Source organism: Daucus carota, chromosome 8, assembly GCF_001625215.2.
Source record: "Daucus carota subsp. sativus chromosome 8, DH1 v3.0, whole genome shotgun sequence".
Lineage (NCBI taxonomy): Eukaryota > Viridiplantae > Streptophyta > Magnoliopsida > Apiales > Apiaceae > Daucus > Daucus carota.
In genome coordinates this window covers 24,277,402-24,301,306 of record NC_030388.2, presented here as the reverse complement: position 1 = coordinate 24,301,306, position 23,905 = coordinate 24,277,402, and the positions used below count along the sequence as shown (strand labels likewise).

General features: G+C 34.2%; 2 protein-coding genes across 2 annotated transcripts; both read right to left on the bottom strand.

The window, feature by feature from the left end:
• Positions 1-1,177: 1,177 nt before the first annotated feature.
• On the bottom strand, positions 1,178-4,102 carry LOC108198727 (amino acid transporter AVT1H). The gene is made up of 3 exons (XM_017366503.2): positions 3,777-4,102; positions 2,272-2,879; positions 1,178-2,014 (listed from the first exon to the last, which is right to left on the bottom strand). Exons 1-3 carry the CDS (start codon positions 4,009-4,011, stop codon positions 1,481-1,483), a joined length of 1,377 nt encoding a protein of 458 aa, XP_017221992.1. The 5' UTR covers positions 4,012-4,102; the 3' UTR covers positions 1,178-1,480.
• A 2,112-nt stretch (positions 4,103-6,214) lies between these two features.
• LOC108199338 (phosphoglucan, water dikinase, chloroplastic) lies at positions 6,215-23,125 on the bottom strand. The gene is made up of 19 exons (XM_017367118.2): positions 22,766-23,125; positions 21,840-22,416; positions 19,463-19,549; positions 19,257-19,388; positions 18,437-18,562; positions 18,177-18,355; positions 16,334-16,418; positions 14,567-14,731; positions 14,433-14,485; positions 12,463-12,671; positions 12,260-12,378; positions 11,782-11,852; positions 11,547-11,664; positions 10,200-10,286; positions 10,019-10,105; positions 9,647-9,723; positions 9,325-9,478; positions 9,112-9,223; positions 6,215-7,285 (listed from the first exon to the last, which is right to left on the bottom strand). Exons 1-19 carry the CDS (start codon positions 22,948-22,950, stop codon positions 6,384-6,386), a joined length of 3,525 nt encoding a protein of 1,174 aa, XP_017222607.1. The 5' UTR covers positions 22,951-23,125; the 3' UTR covers positions 6,215-6,383.
• Between the last annotated feature and the right edge of the window lie 780 nt (positions 23,126-23,905).

The following is a 23,905-nucleotide window of genomic DNA, read 5'->3' as shown; positions in this document are numbered from 1 at the left end:
ACAGTTTTTCAGGTAAAACCCTACTATTCAGAAAAACTGGTTTTAGATTTAACAAACAGTTTTCAAAGCAAAAAAAAACTATTTGTACAGATTTATTGATTGGGCTGATTTTATATTTGTCACTAGTTTATCAATACTGATTTATGTATTTTAATTATTGTCGATGATTTTGACCCGTAAGTTATTGAGATTAATTGTAAAGTTTTCTTCATACACATTTGAAAATGTAGGATAAATAATTACATAATCACATTATAATTTTTTCATAAATAGTTTTTCCTTTAAATAATATTACCTATATTACTGATAATGTATGTAAAGAATTTCAAATCTATTTTCAAATCAGTGTTTTAAAAATCAGTGATTAATCGCTGTTTGGATGGGTTCCGTCTTGATTAAGCGTTAATCGGGTTAAGAATTATTTTTTGAAAAAATCGAATTAATCGGTCAGAAATCGGTATAATCGGTCAAGAGTCTGTCAATTATAAAAAATTAAATTTTATTTTGAAAATTTTAAATTAATTTAACTAAAATAAAAAAAATAAAAAGAATGTAGTTTTTCATGTGAAAACTTCAAAAAAACATATATTATTTGTTGATGATATATTAATTTATTTTTTACTAAATTCGTTGATGATATTTGTTTTATATATATGATAAAACATATTTTTCTTATATATAAATTTATAAATAATATTTATTTAGTTACGATTAATGATCCGATTAATCATTCCGATTAATCTCAGATTATCCGATTAATCCTGGACGGTGCCTTCGATGACTGAGTCCGATTCCCGCTTCTTACAACCCTAGTTCAAATATATGTTATATTCTATTAAAATCTTGCAAAATTATAGAATTCGTCCAATTTCTAATAATAATTTTAGAAATTATGAACATGAATGGATGAGGAAAACATCTCACATTTTATCCCAGGTGCTTGTTGACGTCAGAGGAAATGTAAATTTTAAAATATATATTCAAACATTAGATATTTTTAATATATATGTTGAAATTATCATCATGGATGCGGATGAGTAAGTTTTATCTGATTTACCTTTTTTTAACAAATATTATTGCAACAAGGAAATGTCACATTTGTAGCTTGATCCAAGGTAAAACTTACCTTGCTAATACTGATACAAAACATAAGCAGATCAGGAGTGACAAGCTAATGTGAAGTATCAAATAATACTCACTGATAAAGCTTTTGGTTTATGTATTCATTCATCATAGTCAATCCTCATGGATATTATAGTTGCAACACTAATACAAGATTCCAACGAAATTGGTAGCTGCTGGTGATTTTTCCGCAAGCTAGCCAAATTTTAAGTTTTTTTTTTTTTTTGACAAATATGGCTTATAGACTTACAAATGAGTATCGGACGACAGAGGATAAGCTCTCTGCCACTGAGCTATCCAACAGTGCTCAAATTTTAAGCTTCTTATGTGTGTATAGTTGTGCTATGTTGGTCAGATTTTACCGTCCCCTCTGCATACTACCAATGAGATAGTTCATCGAAGAAATGGTTCCACAAACACCCATAACAAAGCCGATCACAATGAGCACCAAATTAAGAATCAAAGCCGGCTTCGAAAGCTGGGTCCAGAAGATCTTGATGTAGAATGCACAAGGAAATATTATGCATATTCCCACACTGACAAGTGAGCCAGTTAGGCTAAGAACATACTCAAAATATGGGACGGAAAGAGCAAGAGCTAGTATTAGGAGGAGCAAGATTGATCCTACTCCGCCCCTGATGATCATCTTTGTTCTTGATTTCATGGAGCCGGGAAGGCAGTGCTCGAGTTGCATAGCAAATGGGGCGAATTCTAAGGCGTATTTGGTCATGGGAGTGAGGACTGTTGCCCATAAAGCTATATGGGTGACAATCAGGTTTCTTGGGAGACTGAGAGTGATCTGAGCATTTACGTGTGGACCGAACATTTTGGCACCCATAAAAGCTAGGGATGTGTAGAGCATTGTCACTAGTGTGAAGCTCACAATGGTTACCTGCAGATGGAGAATATTAGGATCGTGATTTAGTTGAACCTATATACAGAGGCGGATCTAGGATTTTTTACTAGGGGGCACCAAGCCTTTATTTTGAAAAACACTTGTATATTTTCAAAATTTTCAAAAAAAAATTTAGAGGGACACGTGTTTCCTGTGTCTCTTGTTAGATCCGCCCCTGCTTGTAAAGTGAAATAATGAAAAATGAAAATCGGGTTTTAGTTTTAAAGACTACAAGAAAAGAAAGAGTATCCAACCTTGGTGAACTTAGAAGGATCTTTCATTCCTGCTTGAATATTAGGGAAAACTATATGTCCAGCAAAACTGAAGATAAAAAGACCAGATACAGTAGGCATATTCCTAAGCTGTAAAACTGGTATCGTCTGATTAACTTCGATCCCTCCGAAAATAGCAGTCCATGCCACACTTAAAAAAATGACAAGAGACATGAGAATGCCAGCTGTTGATAAAAAGGATATGGAAGAAAGATCTCTCAGCCAGAGACTAGGAAGGGCCACTAAAACAGCTATTACTGTCAAGAGCTGAGAAGTCGTTAAACAAGGCCATGCCAAATTGATCCGTGAACCTAAGAAAACAATGTTCAGGTTGTCATGAAGAGAGATTGTGTAAGAAACCAGGGCCATGAAAATTTCCATGTAGATGAAGGTTGCAGCTATGACTTTTCCGCGTCTTCCAAATGCCTGGTATCCTATATCAGGGTAATTTTTGGATTTTGGATAATTGTTGAGGCATTTTCCAAGTAGATGGGAACTATAAGCACAGACTATTCCTAGTCCTACTAGCAGGAATGCAGAAGCCCAACCTCCAGTTTCGAGAGCATAGGGGGTTGATAGCTGCCCCAGACCTGTTTTCAGCAGTAGCATTAATATATTAATATATGTATAAATAAGTATAGTGGAGAAAAGTAGTGAGGCAGTTATTTTTATATTATAAAATTTTATCATATTTGATAAATTTTGAAATGTAAAGAATTGGACGAGACATCCTAAAAAGGAAATTGTAAAGAAATGGTTGGGATTAGGGATGGGCGCGGGGGCACTTCGGGGTCGGGGAGTGCTATCCCCGCCTCCGATCCCGAATTCCAACCCCATCCCCGACCCCGCCCCGAACGGGGATTCTTTTCCCCCGATCCCCGCCCCGAACAGAGATCCCCGCGGGGATTCGAGGAATTTTATTTTTTAATAAAAAAATAATGACTTTATGTTATATAATATACTTTCTAATAAAAAACAAAATACTAACTCCTAATATACTAATAAAAATGATATTATCTCATATTTTCTACATCAAATCATATTAAAATTGATTTGTAATTTAAATAAAAGATAATTTTAAAATTATAAAATATATTATATTACAAATATAATTATAATCGACCAATAAAAATAAATATTATTTTTTAATTTTAATAATACTATATAAACTATCTATTTTTAATTATTTATATAGTATAATATATATAAACATATTATTGTTTTTATATATACACAATCGGGGTCGGGGATCGGGGCGGGGAGACACGAATCCCCGACCCCGCCCCCGCCCCGATCTCCGAATTTTATATAAAACTTTACCCGATCCCCGCCCGCCCCCGAAAAATTCGCCGAATCCCCGACCCGAACGGGACGGGGATCGGATCGGGGTCGAGCGGGGCGGGGTGAATGCCTATCCCTAGTTGGGACAGAGGGAGTACAAGTTAAGAATCTAAGATCAATATCATTCTAATTCATAAAACCATTACCTATAAGCATTCCTATCATGTTGACAACTGCATGAAGCACAGAGCTATTAGCCTTGTGCTGCACATCGTCAATAACCTTGCTGCAGGTGCATGTCTTGTTCGCCTCCAGACAAGCATCACACCCTAGCGGCCACTTTGCATCAGTGACTTGATCGTCAGCAGCAACCTGGGATCGACAACGTAAACAACAGCAAGCAGAGTCAGGGCAGGCCGAGTTTCCAAGCGATTTGAACATTTTCGGGAAAAATGTAATAATGTCAAGTTCCCACAATTTGGGAAAATGGAAGAGGGAATATTAGTACTAGGAACTTGTGAGCTATGCAAGCTTCCCCAGATACTTGGTGTTGCATGATTTCAGAGTGTATATTTATAGTGGGAGTGCAACTTTTTAGCATTGTAAAAGTTGGTGCATGAAATGCATGTTTGCTGAGAATCTGAATAATACATTTATTCTGTGTTGAAGGGGAGTCGAACATGAGGCAGCTAGTGTCAACAGTTGAGAGAATGAATGGAATAACACTACCACTACCACTACGTCTGAGGAATTCATAATAAACCTCTGTCATATGTAATAATAATAATAAAATAATATATTTTAGGCAAGGCTTGGATGAGTGTATAAATGATGTGTTTGGAATTTATGTGGATGAGAGAAAGAATCAATCATAAAATACTTTAGGAAAGTAGCTAATATTCATAATCTAATGTCAAATATTGAGAAGTGGCCAAATCGAACATATTCTCGCATCCACTGCCAAGTCCAAATTGAATGTTAGGTGGCCACAAGGAATTAGTGGGGTTAATTGTTGATTTGATATTAATTTTATAAGAACAAAAGGATATTATTTAAGTATCGACCTGGATGAAATCATAAGGATCGAGTCCGAGACTATTAAAAAATAAGAAATATATTCAATTAGGATTTTAGTGAATTATTTTTAGTTTATAAATTTTAATTGATTGTATTTGATTTTAGCCTATGAAAACGCTAATTTTCATTCTATCTAGTCGAATATCAAGATGGCTGCGGAATATTTAACGAGCCGATAAAATTATGATAAATTCCAGAAGGCCAAGGAATCCACTTCTCTTATTCCTCCTGATTTTGTAAATCTTTCTTTCCCATTGTTAGAATTCCATTAAATCTGTAACAAATTGATGCTTGCATAATAATCAGCAACACAGAGAGAAAGTAGGGAATCTGATGACATAATAAACCAACTCCAGCAATTCTGCAACTCAAATTCACAATACAAGGAAGAATTTTATGCCCGTGTGAGTTGCATGTAGATGTGCATGTATGATTGAATATGAAGAATAAATCCCTCAGATTGTCAGGGAGGCTTTATCTAACACACAGCTCCATTACCATTAGATCTGTATTTCAAGGGTCTGGATTGAATTTTTTTTTTAAGAATCCGCTATAATTTTCCGCGGATAGAAAGGAAAATTATAGCGGATACTTATTAAAAAAACGAAGTTTTAGTCTGGACCCTTGAAACCGACACCCCTGAAAGCGTGTGTTAAATAACCTGTCCCACAACCAGTTGTCAGGGACCAGGACCCAAAAATCATTTTCTGATGTTTGAGGGAATACGATACTGATTCAACTAAACAAGCGTGAAACACTTCTGTGACTCAAATTGAATACACTTCCCACCACTGAGGAAACAGAGCTCCACAGAAACCCTACTAGGATAAGATAATACTTAAGGATACAGAAAAGAACATAAGATATGTATGTACATCCATTTCTGATGGAGAATAATTCTGCATCTGAAAATGGGTTTAACTAACTATTTCAAAACCGTTGAAGGGATGCTTCGACACTGAAATTTATGTAGGTGGTTCAAATCTCAGAATCAATTCATGTTTTCAACACTGAAATCTCCCATCCAATTCTGACTAAATAATACTCCCTCCGTCTCTATTTATCTGTCCACTTTGGAAGTAAAAAATTTGTCCATATTTATCAATCCATTTATACTTTCAAAACTAATTTAATGATAGTTTTTCAAATATATCTCCACAATTTCAATTTTCAAGGCTTGACTTAATTAAAACTTGGTTGAATTCATGTTTTCAAGACATAAAGTAGGGGTATTCCACCATTTTCAAGATATTAATTAGAGGTATTTAATGAAAAAGTTTATACAATCAATTATTCCTTGGTATGTGTTTTTTTTTCTAAAATGGACAGATAAAAAGGGACGGAGGGAGTATATCATTTGAAAATGTCCGCTAGACCACTACATATACTACCTGATTTATATAAGGTTCTTGCATCGCTTACATGCTATGATGAAGTGTGAAGTCCACTTCTAAAATTGTAAATCACCAACAAAAACACCTAGCCCAAAAACAAAATAATAGCCTATGAATGTAGGGAAAAACAATACAAAGATATCTTGTAATTTTTGTAAAAGAACTCAAGTATATGAGTTAAGATATATTTATTTTACGTATTCAGGGTATATGTACAGTAACTTGTACATAATTTTATTCTGATTATGGACCAAAGTTTACCTCTTGGGAGAACTGAAGTCATATGTATACTAGTTTTACATGTTTTACAGGTGCAGGCTCTTGCTTTGGAAACCATGTTCCTCAGTGTGGTTGGGGACGAGTCTGCACAATATAAATGTCTTTGCCGACCATACATCCTTCAACATCTTGTGGGCAGCCGAACTTGCGCTCCAGGAAGAAACCTACAGAACCAAGACGCTGACCAAGTTGTTGACGGAAGATTGGGTCCACTGTCAAGGGCTTTTTGCTATAGTCAACAGTTACACGGACGACTTCCCCATTAGCAGGACCATCACCAAGAACCATCTCCTCACTGAAATTTGCAAATGCTAATGTGCGTACTGATCCATCAAATTTGCCTGAAGATAGACGCCAGGGTGTGCCACGAGTTCCTGACGCAAGAGTTTCACCAAGACCTGAAGCAATTTCTGCCTCAACAGAGTGGTGGTCTTGATCTGTTGGGCTGAGTGTGTGGAGTACAAATGATAGTTCAGGCGACAGCATCTCCTGGACCAGAATAGACATCATAGCCTCCTTCTGAGGCACCCCAGCAGCTCTACGACTTAGAACAGCTCTACGGGTGTATAATGAAGCCCAAACTCGGCTAACAGCATCCCCAAAAATTATTGGACTTGAAAGGTTGACATTTGGAATCGAGTCATAGAGCCCAGCTGCTGACATTCCTGCCAAGTCCTCAACATTTGCACTTGAGCGCACAATTAATCGTGTGTTACCAGGAAAAATTGTTTTTAAGATTTCAACTATGTCTTTTGAAGGATGTACAGAAGATATAAGATCCTGGAGTTCATTGCAGAGTCTGTCAAGTTCACCATCTTCCATTTTGGCCGACTCTATCTGCCCAATAAGTGAGCTGAACACTTCCATTAAGTTGTTTTGCTTCAGCGCCAACTCCATAGAGCCAAAAGGTATTACTGCTCCAGCGGGAACTTTGAACAGAGCCGGAACTCCTTGTTCATTGTAAACTGCCATATAATGAATACTACCAGATTAAGAAAAACGATTACAATATATTACTTTCTCAATTTCAAAGTTAACATGTACAGATTCTTTAAAGTATTGAATACTACCAGATTAAGGAAAACGAAAAAGTTAACTAAAGGGCAACAAAGAGACAGTGTATCTAGGACATCACATGTAACCACTATAGGTGTTATTGAATTCCAAGTTGGTAAAAAAAACATAAAGACATGAATGATTTGTAAGTAGGTTTTGGGGCAATCAGATACATTATCATCTGCAAATACGAAGGTGTATGAGAACATCACTATTCCAATGAGACAAAAAAAAAAAATTATTTACATTTTCCTTATATATTGGGAAACATGATTAGGTTATCCCCATGATACTATAAAACTATAATAATTTGTCTAATATACCACAACTGTATGTCTGACCCTTCGTATATTGGTCACGCAATTGGAGTACGCATCTAATGAAAAGTCAATCTCCCAATAGGGCAAACACTGAAATTTTTATGATGTCTCTCACAACATGCATGCAGGAGAAAATATATTTCTTATAATGCGCTGCATACAGCAGAAAAAATGCTACTTATTAAGCACAGGGTTGCCCATTTCCCACACGCAACAGTGTAGTATTTTGGGCTGATTTCCTATAGGATTTATCTTCCATGTCTTTCAAATATTATGTTTAACTTTTAACCACTTTTTCACATCATATGTTCAGGATTAAAACAATAATATCCAGATATATTAGAAAAAGTCTCATTTATTTCTTTCCCCCTTCCATTTTTCATGAAAAACCATTATAATTAAGATTTTAATAATATGGTCTAATTATCACCAAGCACATACTCAGATATAAATAGCAGGGACTGGAGAAATCCGGTACAAGCTGTAATATCTACTAGCAGCTAATGACCAAGAAGAAAAGGGCCAATCACAAGACCAGCAGTTAGTGATATGCAGCATTACAAAGCTAGCAACAGTGGTGCGAGAGGGTATCTATATATATTACCTTTAGTGTGAACACTTCCACAGTATGTATCTTTTATTTGAGGTAATGCTGGGGTTTAGGATTCATTAAGCTAGAGATTGTTATAATTCACTGAGAATTAATTTAGGAAGTTCTTATATTACTACACAAGTATTTACCTTCACCAGAATAATATCAAGTTCTAATTTAGCGTTAAACACTCTGTAAACCCATCCTATGGGACAGTTTATAATCGTCTCTTGTTGTTGATTGTTTTATTAGACATTTACCAATTATACCATGCTACTTTAATGTTGTCCTATATCAAACACCATTCAAATCTTTAACAGAAGTGGTTGCATTCATCTTTCAAGTCTTCTTTGATTTATATGATTCCTTAAAATTAATTAGATAACAAATCAAAATGTGCACGAAATCCAGAACTAGCATGCCACCAAGCAGTGAATAGGAGGCAACTCTGAAACGTGCAGATCTAAACAACGCTCCCCAAAATGTATTTAAGGTTTTACAGAACAGGGTTGCAAAACATCTGTAATGTTTTTGAAGAAAAGTTGGAGTAATTGCTTGTATATCTTAATAGTTTATGTGGTTTTAATGAGAGAAATATGTTGAAGATAGATATTGCAGTTATGATTCCATGTGATAAATTTAGAGAAATTTGATAGGTTTCCCAGACATATTATATAGTAGGGAGGTACACATGATATTTCACACAGCAGAAATAAAAGTGAGCTAGTAACACAGTATGACTAAGTTTCCAAAGCTCTTCTACTTTTACAATATGAACAAATTTTCATAACAAAAGTTATGGCCTTTGGCACAAGTGCACTACCTTTACTTGAAATAGCAGCAAGAGAAGCTAACCGGCCACAAGAAGCAGCCTTTGCACCTGAAGATTGGACATTTGCATCAGCAAGTGGTATGACGTCTTCAGTAGAGTCAACCTAAACAACGATGCGTTTTTTACCAAAATGAGAACCAAGAGAAGATTGAACTACAGGTCAGGAGCATGATATTCAAACACTCAATGAAAATAGGTTGGTACCTGAATTGTAGAAGTTTCTGCGGCTAACCAGGAGGGATCACTATCAGCTGTTTTTGCAGCTGTTGATGAACCATTGCTTGAAAGATTGTCTAAAGAAATATCGAGTTCACGCGTTGATGGAGTTAAGTTAACTCCTGATGATGATGCTTCTAACCTGGAAAAGAAATAATAAAACAAAAATGATCACAAAGGCAAATGAAGTATGAAAAGGAAGAAAATAGTGGTTTTGGATCAAAGAGGGATTAGATTATGCTATCATAAATTACTACGATGGCTTCTGAGGGAAAGCTAACTATGTGATAGAAAGATGGAAAATGACAACCTCACGTATGTTTGGTCAAGTTTTCTGATATCATTAACCTTATCATCATCTTCGCAAGTCACAAAAACAACTTTCTCCTGCAGATTAAAACCTGTGATTATTTATTTTCATGATCTAATTCATATAAAACTGTAAGTTAGTCCCTGCGTCCCAATTCATGTCTATGTGAGCCACTTCTTTTTCCTATTTGAGCCGGTTCATTTTTTTGTAAATTATATATATTTGTATTAAAATTTCAACTTCAATTTTTTATACAAAACAGATAAAACTATAAGTTTCTCATTTGCATGGAAATGCATGATATAAAAAAGGAAAGAAAAGAAGTGGCTCAAATAAAATGGGAACAAGGAACGATTTGTGAATGTGACTTGCTTGCCGCGCTCTGACACCAAGATGGGATAAGTGGGGCAGCTCCTGCAGAAGCACAACTCCAACTATATTACTTCCAGCAGCTGTTACCTGCCAGATTGCATTAGCAAGAAAAATGGCTACTTATTAGCTCTCAGGGACTATAATAGATAGCTTAAAATCCAAATACAGAAAATTTCCTAACCTCTTCATCTCCATCTGCCTTGCTAACCACAAGAATCACAGGTCCTGTTGCAGATGCTGGCAGTGTCCCAGGAACAATTTTGTCAACCTACAGAACTGAGGAAGTGAGACTCAAAGATGTAATAGAGAGCAGAACTATTACTGTATTTTTATATCAGATGCAAAGGTGAAAATGCTGAAAGGTAGAGTAAATTAATCATGTTGATTGGAAGAGTTCCACATGAATTACCAAAACGAAGCACTGAAAATCGAGAACCAATCACATGCAAGTCATTAATAAAACAAATCCCTTCCAGCCGAAATTTGAGGGAAGATAGACGACAGTATAGATGTAAACCACAACATTTAACATATGTGACATGCATGATAGACATCCACAAGTATATAACTAAACACCTATAGGAACTACTGTATCAAATGTGCAGCATGAATCACAAGTGGATAAGTGAACATATATATCAGCATAGATGAACATTAGCGAATGCATTATATAGTTAATATATTAATGTAATAAAGTTGTGCAAATGGATCATATGACTACATGAGTGATGCTCTCGTTCCTGCACGGACTCCAGTTAGTATAAAATATGTCATCAGTAAAACTAGCTTAATATGTGTTGAATAATATAAGACCTGTTGGGGCCTTCTCTAACAACAGCATTGGCTACATGATATAAAATACTGATTATGTAACAATTGTTGAACCTGTAAGGCGCTGTGCTGATATGGAAATAAATGATGTGGAATCTTACTACAGGTCTCTACAGGTTTAGCAAATACAGCTAACATCAGGCGGTTGGCTAAAATTTTAGCCAAGGCAATGCCCCGTTGGAGTGCGTAACTTTTTACATAATTTCTATGATTTTTACTTGTGGCATACCAAATAAAATTTTAGTCAAGGGGTCTTCTCCATTGGAGAGGCTCAGTTACTATGTGTAAAGTAACCAGTCCATTCAAAAACCTTCGGGTTTCAGGAGATTGGGTAACTTACATGGTATAAGAGCTCTATTCAGGTGGGGTCTCTGGTTCGATTCCCTCCACCCTGATTTATTTAATTTAATTATCAGTTTGTATATCCAGTTTGGTTCTGTTTGTCTTCCTGTTCAATCGCATATACGTTTGAGGGAGACTGTTATATAATATAAGACCTGTTGGGCCTTACTCTAACACCTCAAGGTTTTAGGAGAATTGGTAACTTCACATTATGATAAACTTCTAATAGGTATCTTCTTCCGAGTATCCATGGTTCATATTTTTGAAACTGGAGAAAATATAATTCTATTTTATCATTAAGCAAAGATATTTAAGTGAATTAAGATAACTGGTGAAAGCTGTTGTAATAAAGTACCTGTATTAGGGTTCCAGAAGCGGCTCCTGGAACAAGAACATCCCAACCTTGAGATCCGAGGGCAGTTCTTACAGCTTTTAGGAGAATTGTACAAAGTTTTGAAACCTGAAAAATAACACTAAAAGTGACACTCAAAAGTTAGATGTTTATGGTAATTCATAAGTAGTGGAAACCAATACATAATCATAAATCACAAATTTTAAAATGGATGATATCAAATATAATGTCACCATACCCTGCACGAATCTCTGCTTCAGCATAAGTGCGGACACTATTTTCTGGTATTCCTAGAGCTTTTCCTAATATCTGCCAAGGACAAAAATATCCTCGATTAGAAGCTTAAGTTATCCATGAAGATGTATAGGACAAGTGACAAAGTAGCAGAGGGTTATGGCTCCTATTAGTGAAGATGAAGCTTGTGAATGTCAGTAACCCCACTGAACTTTGCAAATGTTATGGGTATATAAACACAGGTTCCACAGGACTGGATATTGCAAAGTGTTACAAATTATATAGCATAATAACAACATATGAAACAACTAGGGTACCTACTCGATAACATTGACTTGAAAGGCAGTTTACTCTAGAAAGTAGATGATGGCCAAAGATAGGGGATTTCATTACAGAAACATCTTTAAATTTACTTTTTGAATACCAACGAACAACTTATAAAAAGGGATGACTTTAGACCGGTAAATATGTAATTATTATACCTGAACTTTCTCTGGAAATATCTGAAGAAGTGCCTCGGAGTACTCTTCTGTCAGCCTTCTCGATCTATCAAGAGTTGCTTTGAGCCTTAATGCCCAAATTTTTTTACCATCTTCACTGCCTACATAAAATATATGACACAGAAGTTGAGACTAGAGAGGCATTACTAATCCAAGTAAAACAACTGTTAGTTATACAGATATACCTTCTGTTTCCAGAAGGCCTTTCTCTTGCCATGCTATAAGTTCATTTCCAATAGCATTGCATTCCTCTCTCTTCCAACCAGATAGACCCAGTTGATGAATGCCAACCACGAGAGCCTTTATAGGATCATTCCAAGATCTAATATTTTTCAAGTCCACATGTTCTGCAAGTTGATGAGCACCTCCAGCAGCTTCGAGAGTATTAAGGCACCTATACATATTTATACATTACTGGCCTTGTATTTTATCATCACTGCTATAAGAATCTTACAATGATAGACATTATATAGAACTAATATAAAGTATGTACAAGCAAAGAATCCCCTGACCAGGGTTATTAACTCTTAACAGAGTTATTTTCTTTGCAAGGTACTTCATGACAAACTTAGCACGCATACTATCCTAGTCATTCAAAATATGTATTTACTAGGCAAGTATCTCTTAGCAGAGTTATTTTCTTTGCATGGTACTTCAAGACCAACTTAGCGCGCATGCTATCCCAGTCTTTCAAAATATGTATTTACTCTTGTATTCTACTAGGGCAGGTATTTGGGAAAATTCATACTTACCAAACGTATAGTTGATATAATAAATCATTTGCAACATCAGTATCATAATAATCCTTGATATCCTTACAAACTGTAATGGTATATAGGGAAATTAAATTTTTATACTTTAAGCAGAGAAATGTATGTCAAATGTGAACTCAATTATAGGGAAAAAAAAACCAAGATAATGTGATAGTTTTGGATCTGAAGGGGCATTAGGATATCGTACCAGAGAATAGATTTGAATTCAAGCAGAAGCAGGCCCATGATTTTCTGATTGACCCTTATATTATGATGAAACCTTGTCTATACACTAGCTATACTAGCAACTAACGTTTAACGATCTGCAAATCAAGATACGATCATAGTGGGCGTCTAACAATATACAATCCAACCCAATACAGGTATATATTTTCTCCTTTTACTTTTACTTGTCCCTGTCAGTTTCCAAGTGCACTACAAAATGTTTATAAAAGTACTTCCACATAACAAATTTTTTCTGATCTTTTATTAAAAATGATCAAACTTTATTTCAAGACAGATACGATAAAAAATATAGTGTGCAATTATATGATTTTATATAATTAAGCAAAAGAAGTCATAGGGACAGGTATAACTGAATGAGGGGAGTATTGGTATGATTTAAATATGTGAGATCTATTTTAATCACATACTTAGACACATGTAGTAAAATGCTTGCGCAAATTGTGGTGAGTGGAAAGCGTAATTTGGGAACAGAACTGAATGTGAAAGAAATAATGTAATAGAAAAGAGTGTAACTAAAGGATGCAGTTTTTATATGATGAGTTTTGTGAAGAAAATGAGCAGGAAGTAGGAATGAGCATTTATCCCCAAATTGGAGGATGGTGGTATGTGCTCCAGCTCAAATCTGTTTTAGTGAAATGGAAGGAAAGAGAAATATTAACATTCATTATTAACTTTTATAGATAAGTTAAAAATGAATAAATTCATATACCCATAGAGAGTGAAAATCCAACCCCATTTCTATCAAATTACATTTCCTCTAACTAGACAGAGTAACGCTTTGAGTAAATGTAATACTAATATATACAGACTTATGAAATACTAATATATATCTTACTTTGAGAATTGTGCAAATCAGTCAGATAAACAGAAAAATTCATAATCATAGGACTTCAGTAGGGACTGTTTTAATTTTCTACATAGCAAAAGAGAACTTTTCTTAAGAAAGTGCAATATGCAGATACTCCATAACTTAACGAACTTATACAATATAATTACTAAAACGAATAGCAATAATATGCCAACTTTGAAGGTATACGACACTGAGGCTTCTATTACATACTATTAGTGAAAGCATGTTAATATCAATTAGAACTGGATGTTCTATGCCATAATCTCCACATAAAAGCATCTCAAATAAGGTCAAGAATAAAAAATACCTGCTCAAGAGAACAAATGAATAGTCCTCGAGTCCAATTTCACAAAGGCGCCACTGTGTCAAACCATCAATAGGAATGAAAGTTCAGTCTACTAAAAATTAGATTCAAATCAGTACTAAAACATAACAGTGCACCTTTTGCCGCATTGCTATTGCAGAATCAGGAGCATCATTTCGGATGCCACTTTCAAGACCCCTCACAATCGCTCCTCGGAGACTTTGCAAAGACTGCAGTGTTTTCATCAGTAGTTCCATCTCATCACTTGCCACCGTAGTGCTTCCCCCGAAATTATCCAAACCCTAGCAGTCAACAATTTAATCCCATAAGAACATATCATAAGCTAGATTATTAAGAAAAATGTTTAATCTGTGGGTTATATATCATTCATTTCAGTAATGCTAATTAAATATAAAAGATAAAAGGATCAATTTTTTCATTGTAATATATAAATACATATAGAAAAACATTTGCAACAATACAGCTAATTATTACTTAATAATTTTTGTACTTGAATGAACTTGTTCATCTTTATGTGACAAAGTTAGTTAGCGCCCATTTGGCCCTTTTGATTTGCCAACCAAACCACCATGTTTCAACTTATATATTCACTAGGCAACTGTAAAAGGCTTGCTTAAAGCGAATGTAAAAGCACATGAAATGAAAGTAGGACATGAACTACTTTCAACTTGTATGATTGCTCACAATACCTTATATTATATGTTTTTAATGATAACTATGCATTCATGCAGCTAATTGGTACTTCGTAATTTTTGTACTTGATGAACTTGTTCGTCTTTATGTGACTGCCTGGCGCGTATTTGGCGATTTTGATCAGTGGCAACCAAACTTTTAAGTCCAAGTTTAAACTTATACCTTCATTAGGCAACTGAAAAAGGTGTGCCTAAAGCGAATGTAAAAATACATGAAATAAGCAGGACAAGCTTACAATACCTTTTATTATGTGTTTATCTATAACTTATGTCACTCTGGCACTATTTATAGTTTACTTCATCCCATAATATTAGTAATATAGTTTAAACTAAAGAATCAATGATACAGGTGGAGATTGTGGGCATGTACTAGGGGGTACGCAAAATTGGTAAAAATGAATATAAGGTAATCCTGGGGTCCAATGGAATACAGCATATGTAAAAATTCAAAATTTATGTAAACAAATTATATGATATTTTCACTAGCAATCAGGTACAAGAATATTATTATATAATCTTTAATACAAATATTCTTCTTAAACAACATTCAATCAAGAGATGTATACAAATTTAACTGGGGCAACATTTTGTAAAAAGTAAACAAGAGCAAGAAGTCAGAACTTCTTAAATAAAACATTAAACAGCATTATGGTGGAAAATTAAAGTGGAAAAAAGGCGAACAACTTTTCTTAGCCGAAGTTATGAAAAAACAAGGTTTGATACATTAAATAAGTATAAAGTCTAAACAATTAAACTTAAAAATTTATTAAATTATAGAACTTCAATTTATTACAATTTTTTCCACTGCTGCATCACTTTGCATACCCTGATCCAGATACAGGGGATATGCCACATGGGTATCCAGGGCACCCCAGGGTAAACCAGAACTTTTTAATTATTTAATATATTAATGAGTAAAGTCAAACAGACAAAACAATGAATTTTAGCATTTGCTTTTTTTAATTTACTGATTGGATAATTAATTTACTTAACTTTAAGTACAAAATAAAAGTTCTTTATTTTACCAAATATGTAATTAATTTAGCATATAATCATATATTAACAAGTTTTTACGTAAAATAAGTGGGGTCTTTAGCCCTTCCTACGCCTTCCTCCCTTCCACCCATTTCCTTTCAAAATTTGCACAAAAAAAATGCATGCAGAAAATAATAACACGTAAGAGACAACCACCTTCTTGCACTCCAAAAACAGAGAAAGGGTTGATAAACTTCTTTCATCAAAAGATTCCTTTATTGACTCAAGTTGTTCTGCTAGGCTGCAAAAATAGATAGACAAAAAGTGAATATAAACTTAGAAATTTAATAGTATTTAGATTAACATTATAGAAAAAAGTTAAGAGAGGGAATGCAAACAACCAAATCATTCTGCATTCGGTTACTACATTAATTATATTGTTGAAAAACTAGCAACACCAGTATATGCAATCTATTGCAAAAGCACAAGTCCTTTAATTGTCTCTCACATTAAGGGCATGTATGCCACTTACAAGTTAAAATCAACTTATAGGTCCAAGTTATTGTCACCTGTCCGTTTGCTTAATAATTAATGACTCACAATTAAATTGAAGTTAATTTTAAGAAGAAGAATATTTCAGTGCCTTGTTTTGAATTCGTGATGGCAGAAATGTGAGGATCTCAAACTCCAGTGTTGGTATGAACCTGATAAGGATGTCAGAACTACGAACTCACAAATTGCAGGTCTCGCCTCCAAACTTGAAGTGCGGGAAAGAATTTAGAATGTCTAATTCACATGATGACTTGCATATAAACGTAAAACTCAAGCAGATTAAAGATGGAAACTCAATGCTTGATGCATGTAGGAAACAAATATTGGGTTAATGTTGAAAATATAAATAAATACTCTGATTTAACAGATGCATCAGTTCATGATTTATACAGGATGATACATCTTCTCAGGTAGAAGTAAGACCTTAGTTTATTCAGGCGAGATAAAAGAAGTATTTGAACATAAGGAATTAATCCTGATATAACATATATATATATATATATATATATATATATATATATATGTCTACGTCCAGATTTTAATAGCTAATAATAACTATCCAGATTTCTAGTAGTTGCAACTAATATATTATTTTCTGACAAGAACTTGACCTAGATTTTAATATGAACAATCATCCAGCAGCCTCAAACATGGCTCCATATCAAAGGATAAGCACGAGAGAGCAACCTCAAACAACTGATAACATGAAGACACATAACCCATAATATGTATCATTTATACACTTAAATTGACTAAAGAAATCTAGAATAACAAAGCTAATGTGGACTGTATGATGAAAAACATTAGCACTTGACCTAACTTTCTTCCATCTTCCTTTCTACCACCACCAGCAGCGGATAAGAATATCCGATCACTGTCCTTTCATCTACCACAAGTGGCAGATTAGAGTATTCCAGTCCAAAATCGCTACCATTGCTTGGTTATTAAAGAGTGAAATGTACTCACCTCTCCTAATGAGAAAGGGCTAACTATATACATTCCCAATATATTTAGGTTTGAGAGACAATCGTCAAACACCCAACTTGTCCTCACAAACGGATTACAGCCCTCCACACATATCAGAGGAAATGGCGAGCCAAGATTAGAAGCCCCCGCCAAACGTTTGAAGCAATCAAAGAATTGGATGCTTGTGGGGCCAGAATGAGCAGGGCATGAACTACCGCTCTCTTACAGCAGAATAGCTATTTATCTTCAATCCTATAAACCATGTTTCCTAACAAGTCAGTTTCTCCAAAATAAATTGTCACAGGGCTTTGTTTTGTTTGTGTTTTTGTTTTTGTACTGGGGAGGGAGGGACCAACCTTGTTTACTGCACTGTTCGTCTTCATAAACATAACAACTTGGTGTATTAATGTTGAAACGGCAAAAAGATGTATTACTAAGGCTGTAAGAGCCATCACAATTTTGTGATTAATGTGCTGGTGGAAAAATAAAAGATTAAATTAGCACAAATAGAAACAATAAACAACAAAACTAGAAAGCACACCTTCCAGCATTGAAAAAATCTTTCAGTTCATAATGAAATATCTTGAATTGTTCGACAAATGCTTCATTATATTCTCCGGGATTTTTGGTAACTCTTTCCAGCATGGCTTGTGTAGCAACTAAATCTTCAGGTCCAGCATTGCGATGTAGCTTGTTCTGTATTGTATGCTTGATTTCTTGCTGTGTTGTATAAATTTAAGTAAGACATTACTTACAAAATATAGTTCATTTAACAATTTAGCATATTATAACAATTACAACCTTGAGGTCATGAGGGATATCGTTTCGATGGGCGATATCCCTTATACGGGTTAGAGGAACCGATGCAGTGAATTCTGCCTTAAATGATGGCAAACAAGGTTGTATTTTGCGAATCACAAGTACTTCCTGCACATTATTGATAATTGTACAGTAAGTTACAAACAATTTAATGTAAGCAACAATATAGATGACATAAGTCTCATGTGCCAACAATGTTTCTTTCAGCTGTAATTTACCATTTGATGGATCAATAATAATAAGAGTTCAATAGTGGCAAGTCAAGAGTAGCTTACCTTTGGAAGCAAGATAGTATCATACAGAACTATTAAGAATCAAGATTTAAAAAGAGAGCAAAAAGTTAAATGTTTGGCAATGGCGGATGTTCATATGATTTAAAACGTATAACTAAACTTTATGGTAAAATAAAATAATATGATTGCATATAATATTTTTATCATGAACTAAGTCTGAAATGTGGATAATGGTGTCGTTTGTTGTTCATCAGGTACACCTACAAAGATCAAGAGAACTATAAAACATGAAAACAGGAAAATATTAAATAATTTTAGAAAATCATGATGTTGAAGATTAAGGGCTTAGATTTAGATAAACGGATGAATTATACTACACTGGAACAAAAGAACTACGAGTGGAAAATACGTTTTAGGAGAAGAATCGAAGAAAGATATGATTCTAAATCCATCCTTGTCCATCAGAAAAAACCTTAAAATATTATCATGAAAAACAAGTTACTCATATGTGAACCCTTTTTGTGCTCAGAGTAAGATAGAAGTAATAAATAATATGAATGCCAGATCACCTGAGAGGAGGTGTCCTTCTTACTGGATATTCTCTCCAATTCACGGAATATAGACCTCGAAATCTCAGCATGCTTGTTTGGACGGTGATGACCTCCACCTTCAAAGCATGGGATTTGTCCTGTGTTTATCCACTACGTGAATGGAATATATAATTAGAAGATGTGTAGAAATATTCAAAAGCAAAACAAGTAGTGAACCAACAAACCTTCAGATAAATAGCCGAGTATATAAGAGCCTCCAAACGGTTTGCACCCTCAAGGCTTCCAACAAGTAGTTCACGAACAACTTCAAGCTGCAGCAGTAGAAGAGATTCAGAATTAAGGGGAATTTGAAAAGCTACAATTCTTGTGTTCAACGAGAAAAATAACTCCACTTCGTTATTTATTATTAACATATATAAGCTAATGCAGTAATGCTGCAACAGATATTTTGGTAAAACCAACTCTTTAATACTCACAAGAGGTCCATCAATAGTATATAATCAAGAAAAGTGTTCAAGTGTAGAGAGTTCTTGATTAAATTTTCTTGAGAGTGTTTCAGAAATAGATTTAAAGAGCAGAATGTAACGAGTACCGACGGGCTTATGACAAAAGTGGATGAGCGGAGAAATGCGAAGTGTGGTGTTTTGCAAAACAGCTGGAATATACTACAATCATATCTCAACCTTTACAAATAATAATCTAACAAACCCTCTCACATGTCATAATAATAATATTGTGTTTGGTTGGGGTGAACGAATTCGGAAGGAGTTTAATTAAATTTGAACTATGTTATGGACAATTGTTCAAGAATTTGATTCCTTCCCTTATTACAGTCCTTACACCCCACTAGAAGTGTCACACCCAATTGAGAAAGAATGCTTCATTCTCTCCTATACCAAATTTCTTCTCAAGTCTCATCATATAAATTTTGCACTCGTTCACTGTTTTTCCAAAACTTTCCTCCTGTCTCTTACATATTCTTTAATTTTTATTCATTCCATTCCATTCCAATCTTTCCAACCAAACACAACATAATAGTGTATATTATTCGGAATATCTGTTTTCCAGTCAAACTGGAACTTCATTAGGCTTCTTGTGAAACTATTTAACAAAGTTAAACTCAGACCAGCATCAGATGCCACCCCTCATATCAGAGCATGTCCAATGGTAGTGCTAAAATACATATAGCTATTGTTATACGATGAAATCAGAAAGTGTTTTTTGATCTTAAAATTGAACTAGTGAGCCAATGCATGGTTTTGAAGTGACATCAAACAGGTCTAAGTTTAGATATATTTCAACCACTTAACCTTCAAATGTACAATTATATTTGTCACCATTACTTTAATTATTCATTTCCCACAACTTTCTGCTCGCATGCCTATGTGACGATTATATCAACACCTATACTTGGTTTATTCTACATTTAGCACCAAGTATAACATTTTGCTATTTGCATCCGTGTTTAGCATTGTATTAAGTGAAGTTTTTTTGTGTGCTGTATTATAGATATAGCACCACCACTGGGCATGGTGTAAGGCTATCCTTAGTTTGCATAAAGAAACCTTACATATATAATTAATTTTCACACACGCGTCTACTTCTAAAAGATATCACATATCAGCAATGTAGCAATTATCATCAACAGGAGGATTCTCAAGCCCCCCAATTAGCGTCTCTCGCAGACCATTGTCCTATAAAATTCACCGCTCTCTAATAAAACCCTGCATGTATATTCTAACAATGTCTCCAATATTGCAGTCCCATTAATCATGAAATTGGCATAGTATTATAATGTACAATATGTACTACAGTTAATCAGTTTAAGGAAGTATGAATAAATAAAAGCTAGCTGAATGGACTCTGTGAAATTTAGCTTATTCTATAACCAGTTAACCACATTTAACATGGAAAGAAGCTTACAGAATTACACAACAGCATGAAAGGATGATGCACAAAAAAAACTATGTAGAGATGCTCATCTTGCAGAAGCAAAAATTCATATGGAAATATTATAACTAATTATGTTGATAGCAGGCCCGGCTCTAGGAGGCCCTGTGCAAAACTAAATTATTAATTTTTTTAGTATAAAACTATTAACTTAAAATATATTAATATATATAACATAGGAAAAAAGTACAAATTTATAATATATAATTTGTGATAAGAAATAAAAATTATATATTAATTATCCACTAAGAATAACTATCAAATTGATACAAAAGGCTCAAAAAATAATTTAACAAATAATAATTAAATTCAAAATAAAGCACTATTACAAGAATATAGTATCAATTTACATCTAATGATAATATTAATTGCAACCGGCCAACTGCAAAGAAAAAAATATAAGTTGGGGATTTTTATCAACATACAACAAAGAGTAAGGAAAAAAATATATATTAGGGATTTTAATCTAACATACAATAAAAGAATAAAGTAGTTGCATATGTATAAATGTTATGTGCTTGAAAATTGGGTGCCCCTTCATATTTTGAGGCCCTATGGGGCTATTTACACATGCTATTCACCTGCCCTAGTTGATAGCACAACTCTGAAGGGAGTAAGAGGGAAGAAATATTACAAAGTTAGTACTCAGACCTTTTGCCACCAATTTCGGGCATTCTGATCACCCTTCACCAAGTTTAAAGCAATCCCTTTAAGCCCCGATGTATCCCACTTTCTTTCTTTTTCTCTGTTTCCGTGATCATTTGATCGCATGAAAGATGCAGCTTCCCCTTGCCATTGGTCCACAAAAGAACTAGTCACCTTATCCACGTCTGGAGACACCCTGTGATGTACATTCCCCTGTTCTTCCTCAACCAGTTCTGAACCCAAGGGAACTAGGTTCATAGCCTCATTGGTCCTGTTCCATCGACATACCATCTCAAAACTCCCTTGTTTTGGCAACTTTAACACTCTGTTATCACCCCCTTCCCAAACCATGTGATCACCCCCTTTCCCGATCACAAATTTAAACTCAACAGACTCACCCCCTTCAAGCTCAAACTCAGAAACCCATCCATCTTTCGTCCAGTTCATGTTTTTCTTCTCCTTCCAGGCCCCAAATTCTTTAGCTGAACCAAGAATCGCAATGTGCTCCCCAAATTTAACCTGGTGTGCTAGTAATATAATTAATCGCACCATATCGCTCGTTGTCTTCGTATCCTCTACTTCCCTGCATCACAAGCTCTTACTCATAAACTATACCACCACAATTCATTTCAAAAAGGCTCCACACAAAAATATGCAATAAAAACTTCTCAATATAACAGAACCAATAAACCATATCATCAACCATAATTTATTATTATATCAACACATATATCTACATTAATTTAACAAATAATTCATGTATTAAAAAGAAGGAAAATTTGCATAAATACCCGTGTTTTCAAACTTATTTTAATAAATACAGTCGAAATTGCAACACAATTGATTTACAGTTGATTTTTCAGGTTGCAAACGAGGTTTATTTTTATTTCTGCAGCTTAATTATTTTTGAAAAAAGCCCTGAAAAGAAATACCTGGTGACAGTAGAAGAACAAGAAATAGAGAGAGGTCTAAGAGTAGTATACAAAAACCCTAAATTGGAAAATCGACAAGTATGAGGCTTTAAAAAACTCGAATTCGACACGAATTTGAGCTGCCTTTGCTGCGAATTATTCCAAGTTGCACTGGAGCAGCAATGCAAGACACGCATAGAATCCATGGGTATAAGATTGAAGCTTCAAGTTTATGTTGAGTAAGAGGACGAGTTCAAAATCATGCTAAGCTATACATACAAATGGGGTGTAAGTATATGTGTGTATCGAGATAAAGGGACACGTTGAGTATAATTGAATGAACAGGGGCGCTTCCCTATGACCGATCTGGTACTCATCAATCATCATGTGAACTCTTAAATAAGAGTACTCTTTAATGTGAACTAATTTTTGTATAAATTATAAAGTAAATTTTTAGCAAAATAAAGCGTAATTTATAAAATTAATAAAAATTTAAAAATCAATTGATTTTTTTTTGATAGATGGAGAATTTCCTTGTATTTTTATCTTGCTTGAAGGTTTTGTTAAGTTTTAAAACTTTGAAATATTATGAGATGAGTTCAATTAAGATCCAGTAGAAACAAAACTCACTCACTTTGAACTCATTTTGATTATTTTAATTCCTTTTTTATCGGAGAACTATTTAACGGAAAATTATATTCTTTTTACAACGGGAAAAAAAAAAAATTATCCTCCCAGCAAGATACATTATTTTTGGAATATTTATAAATATACCAACTTTTTAAAAATTATTTACAAAAATACTATCAAGTTAATATAATTTTTTTTCAAATTATTTAAAAAAATACGATTTGCAACTTCTGCAACTGCAAACGAGGTTGCAGAAGTTGCAAGTCGTTGCAACTGTTGTTCCAAATGAGGTTGTAGAAGTTGCAAATCATATTTTTGTAAATAATTTATAAAAAATAGTATTTTTAAAAATATTGAAAGTTATTTTTGTAAAAAATTTCAAGAGGTTAGGTATTTATAAAAAAAAAACCCACTTTTATTATAAGGGGATGAATAGCAGGTGCAATTAGCCTCTCAGAATTTCAAGAGCCCGCAATTTTGAATTTAATAATTATTTTATCTTGCAGTTGATCAGTTACTCTTACTATTATC

Coding starts and splice junctions, on each gene's coding strand:
- LOC108199338 (XM_017367118.2), bottom strand. CDS start 22,950: ATGGATTCTATGCGTGTCTTGCATTGCTGCTCCAGTGCAACTTGGAAT. Junction 19,389..19,462: donor ACTCGGCTATTTATCTGAAG/GTTTGTTGGTTC, acceptor CCATTCACGTAG/TGGATAAACACAGGACAAAT. Junction 12,672..14,432: donor TCATTTGTTCTCTTGAGCAG/GTATTTTTTATT, acceptor AAATATGTATAG/GTGCCTTAATACTCTCGAAG.
- LOC108198727 (XM_017366503.2), bottom strand. CDS start 4,011: ATGTTCAAATCGCTTGGAAACTCGGCCTGCCCTGACTCTGCTTGCTGT. Junction 2,880..3,776: donor CATGATAGGAATGCTTATAG/GTAATGGTTTTA, acceptor TGCTGAAAACAG/GTCTGGGGCAGCTATCAACC. Junction 2,015..2,271: donor ATCCTTCTAAGTTCACCAAG/GTTGGATACTCT, acceptor CTCCATCTGCAG/GTAACCATTGTGAGCTTCAC.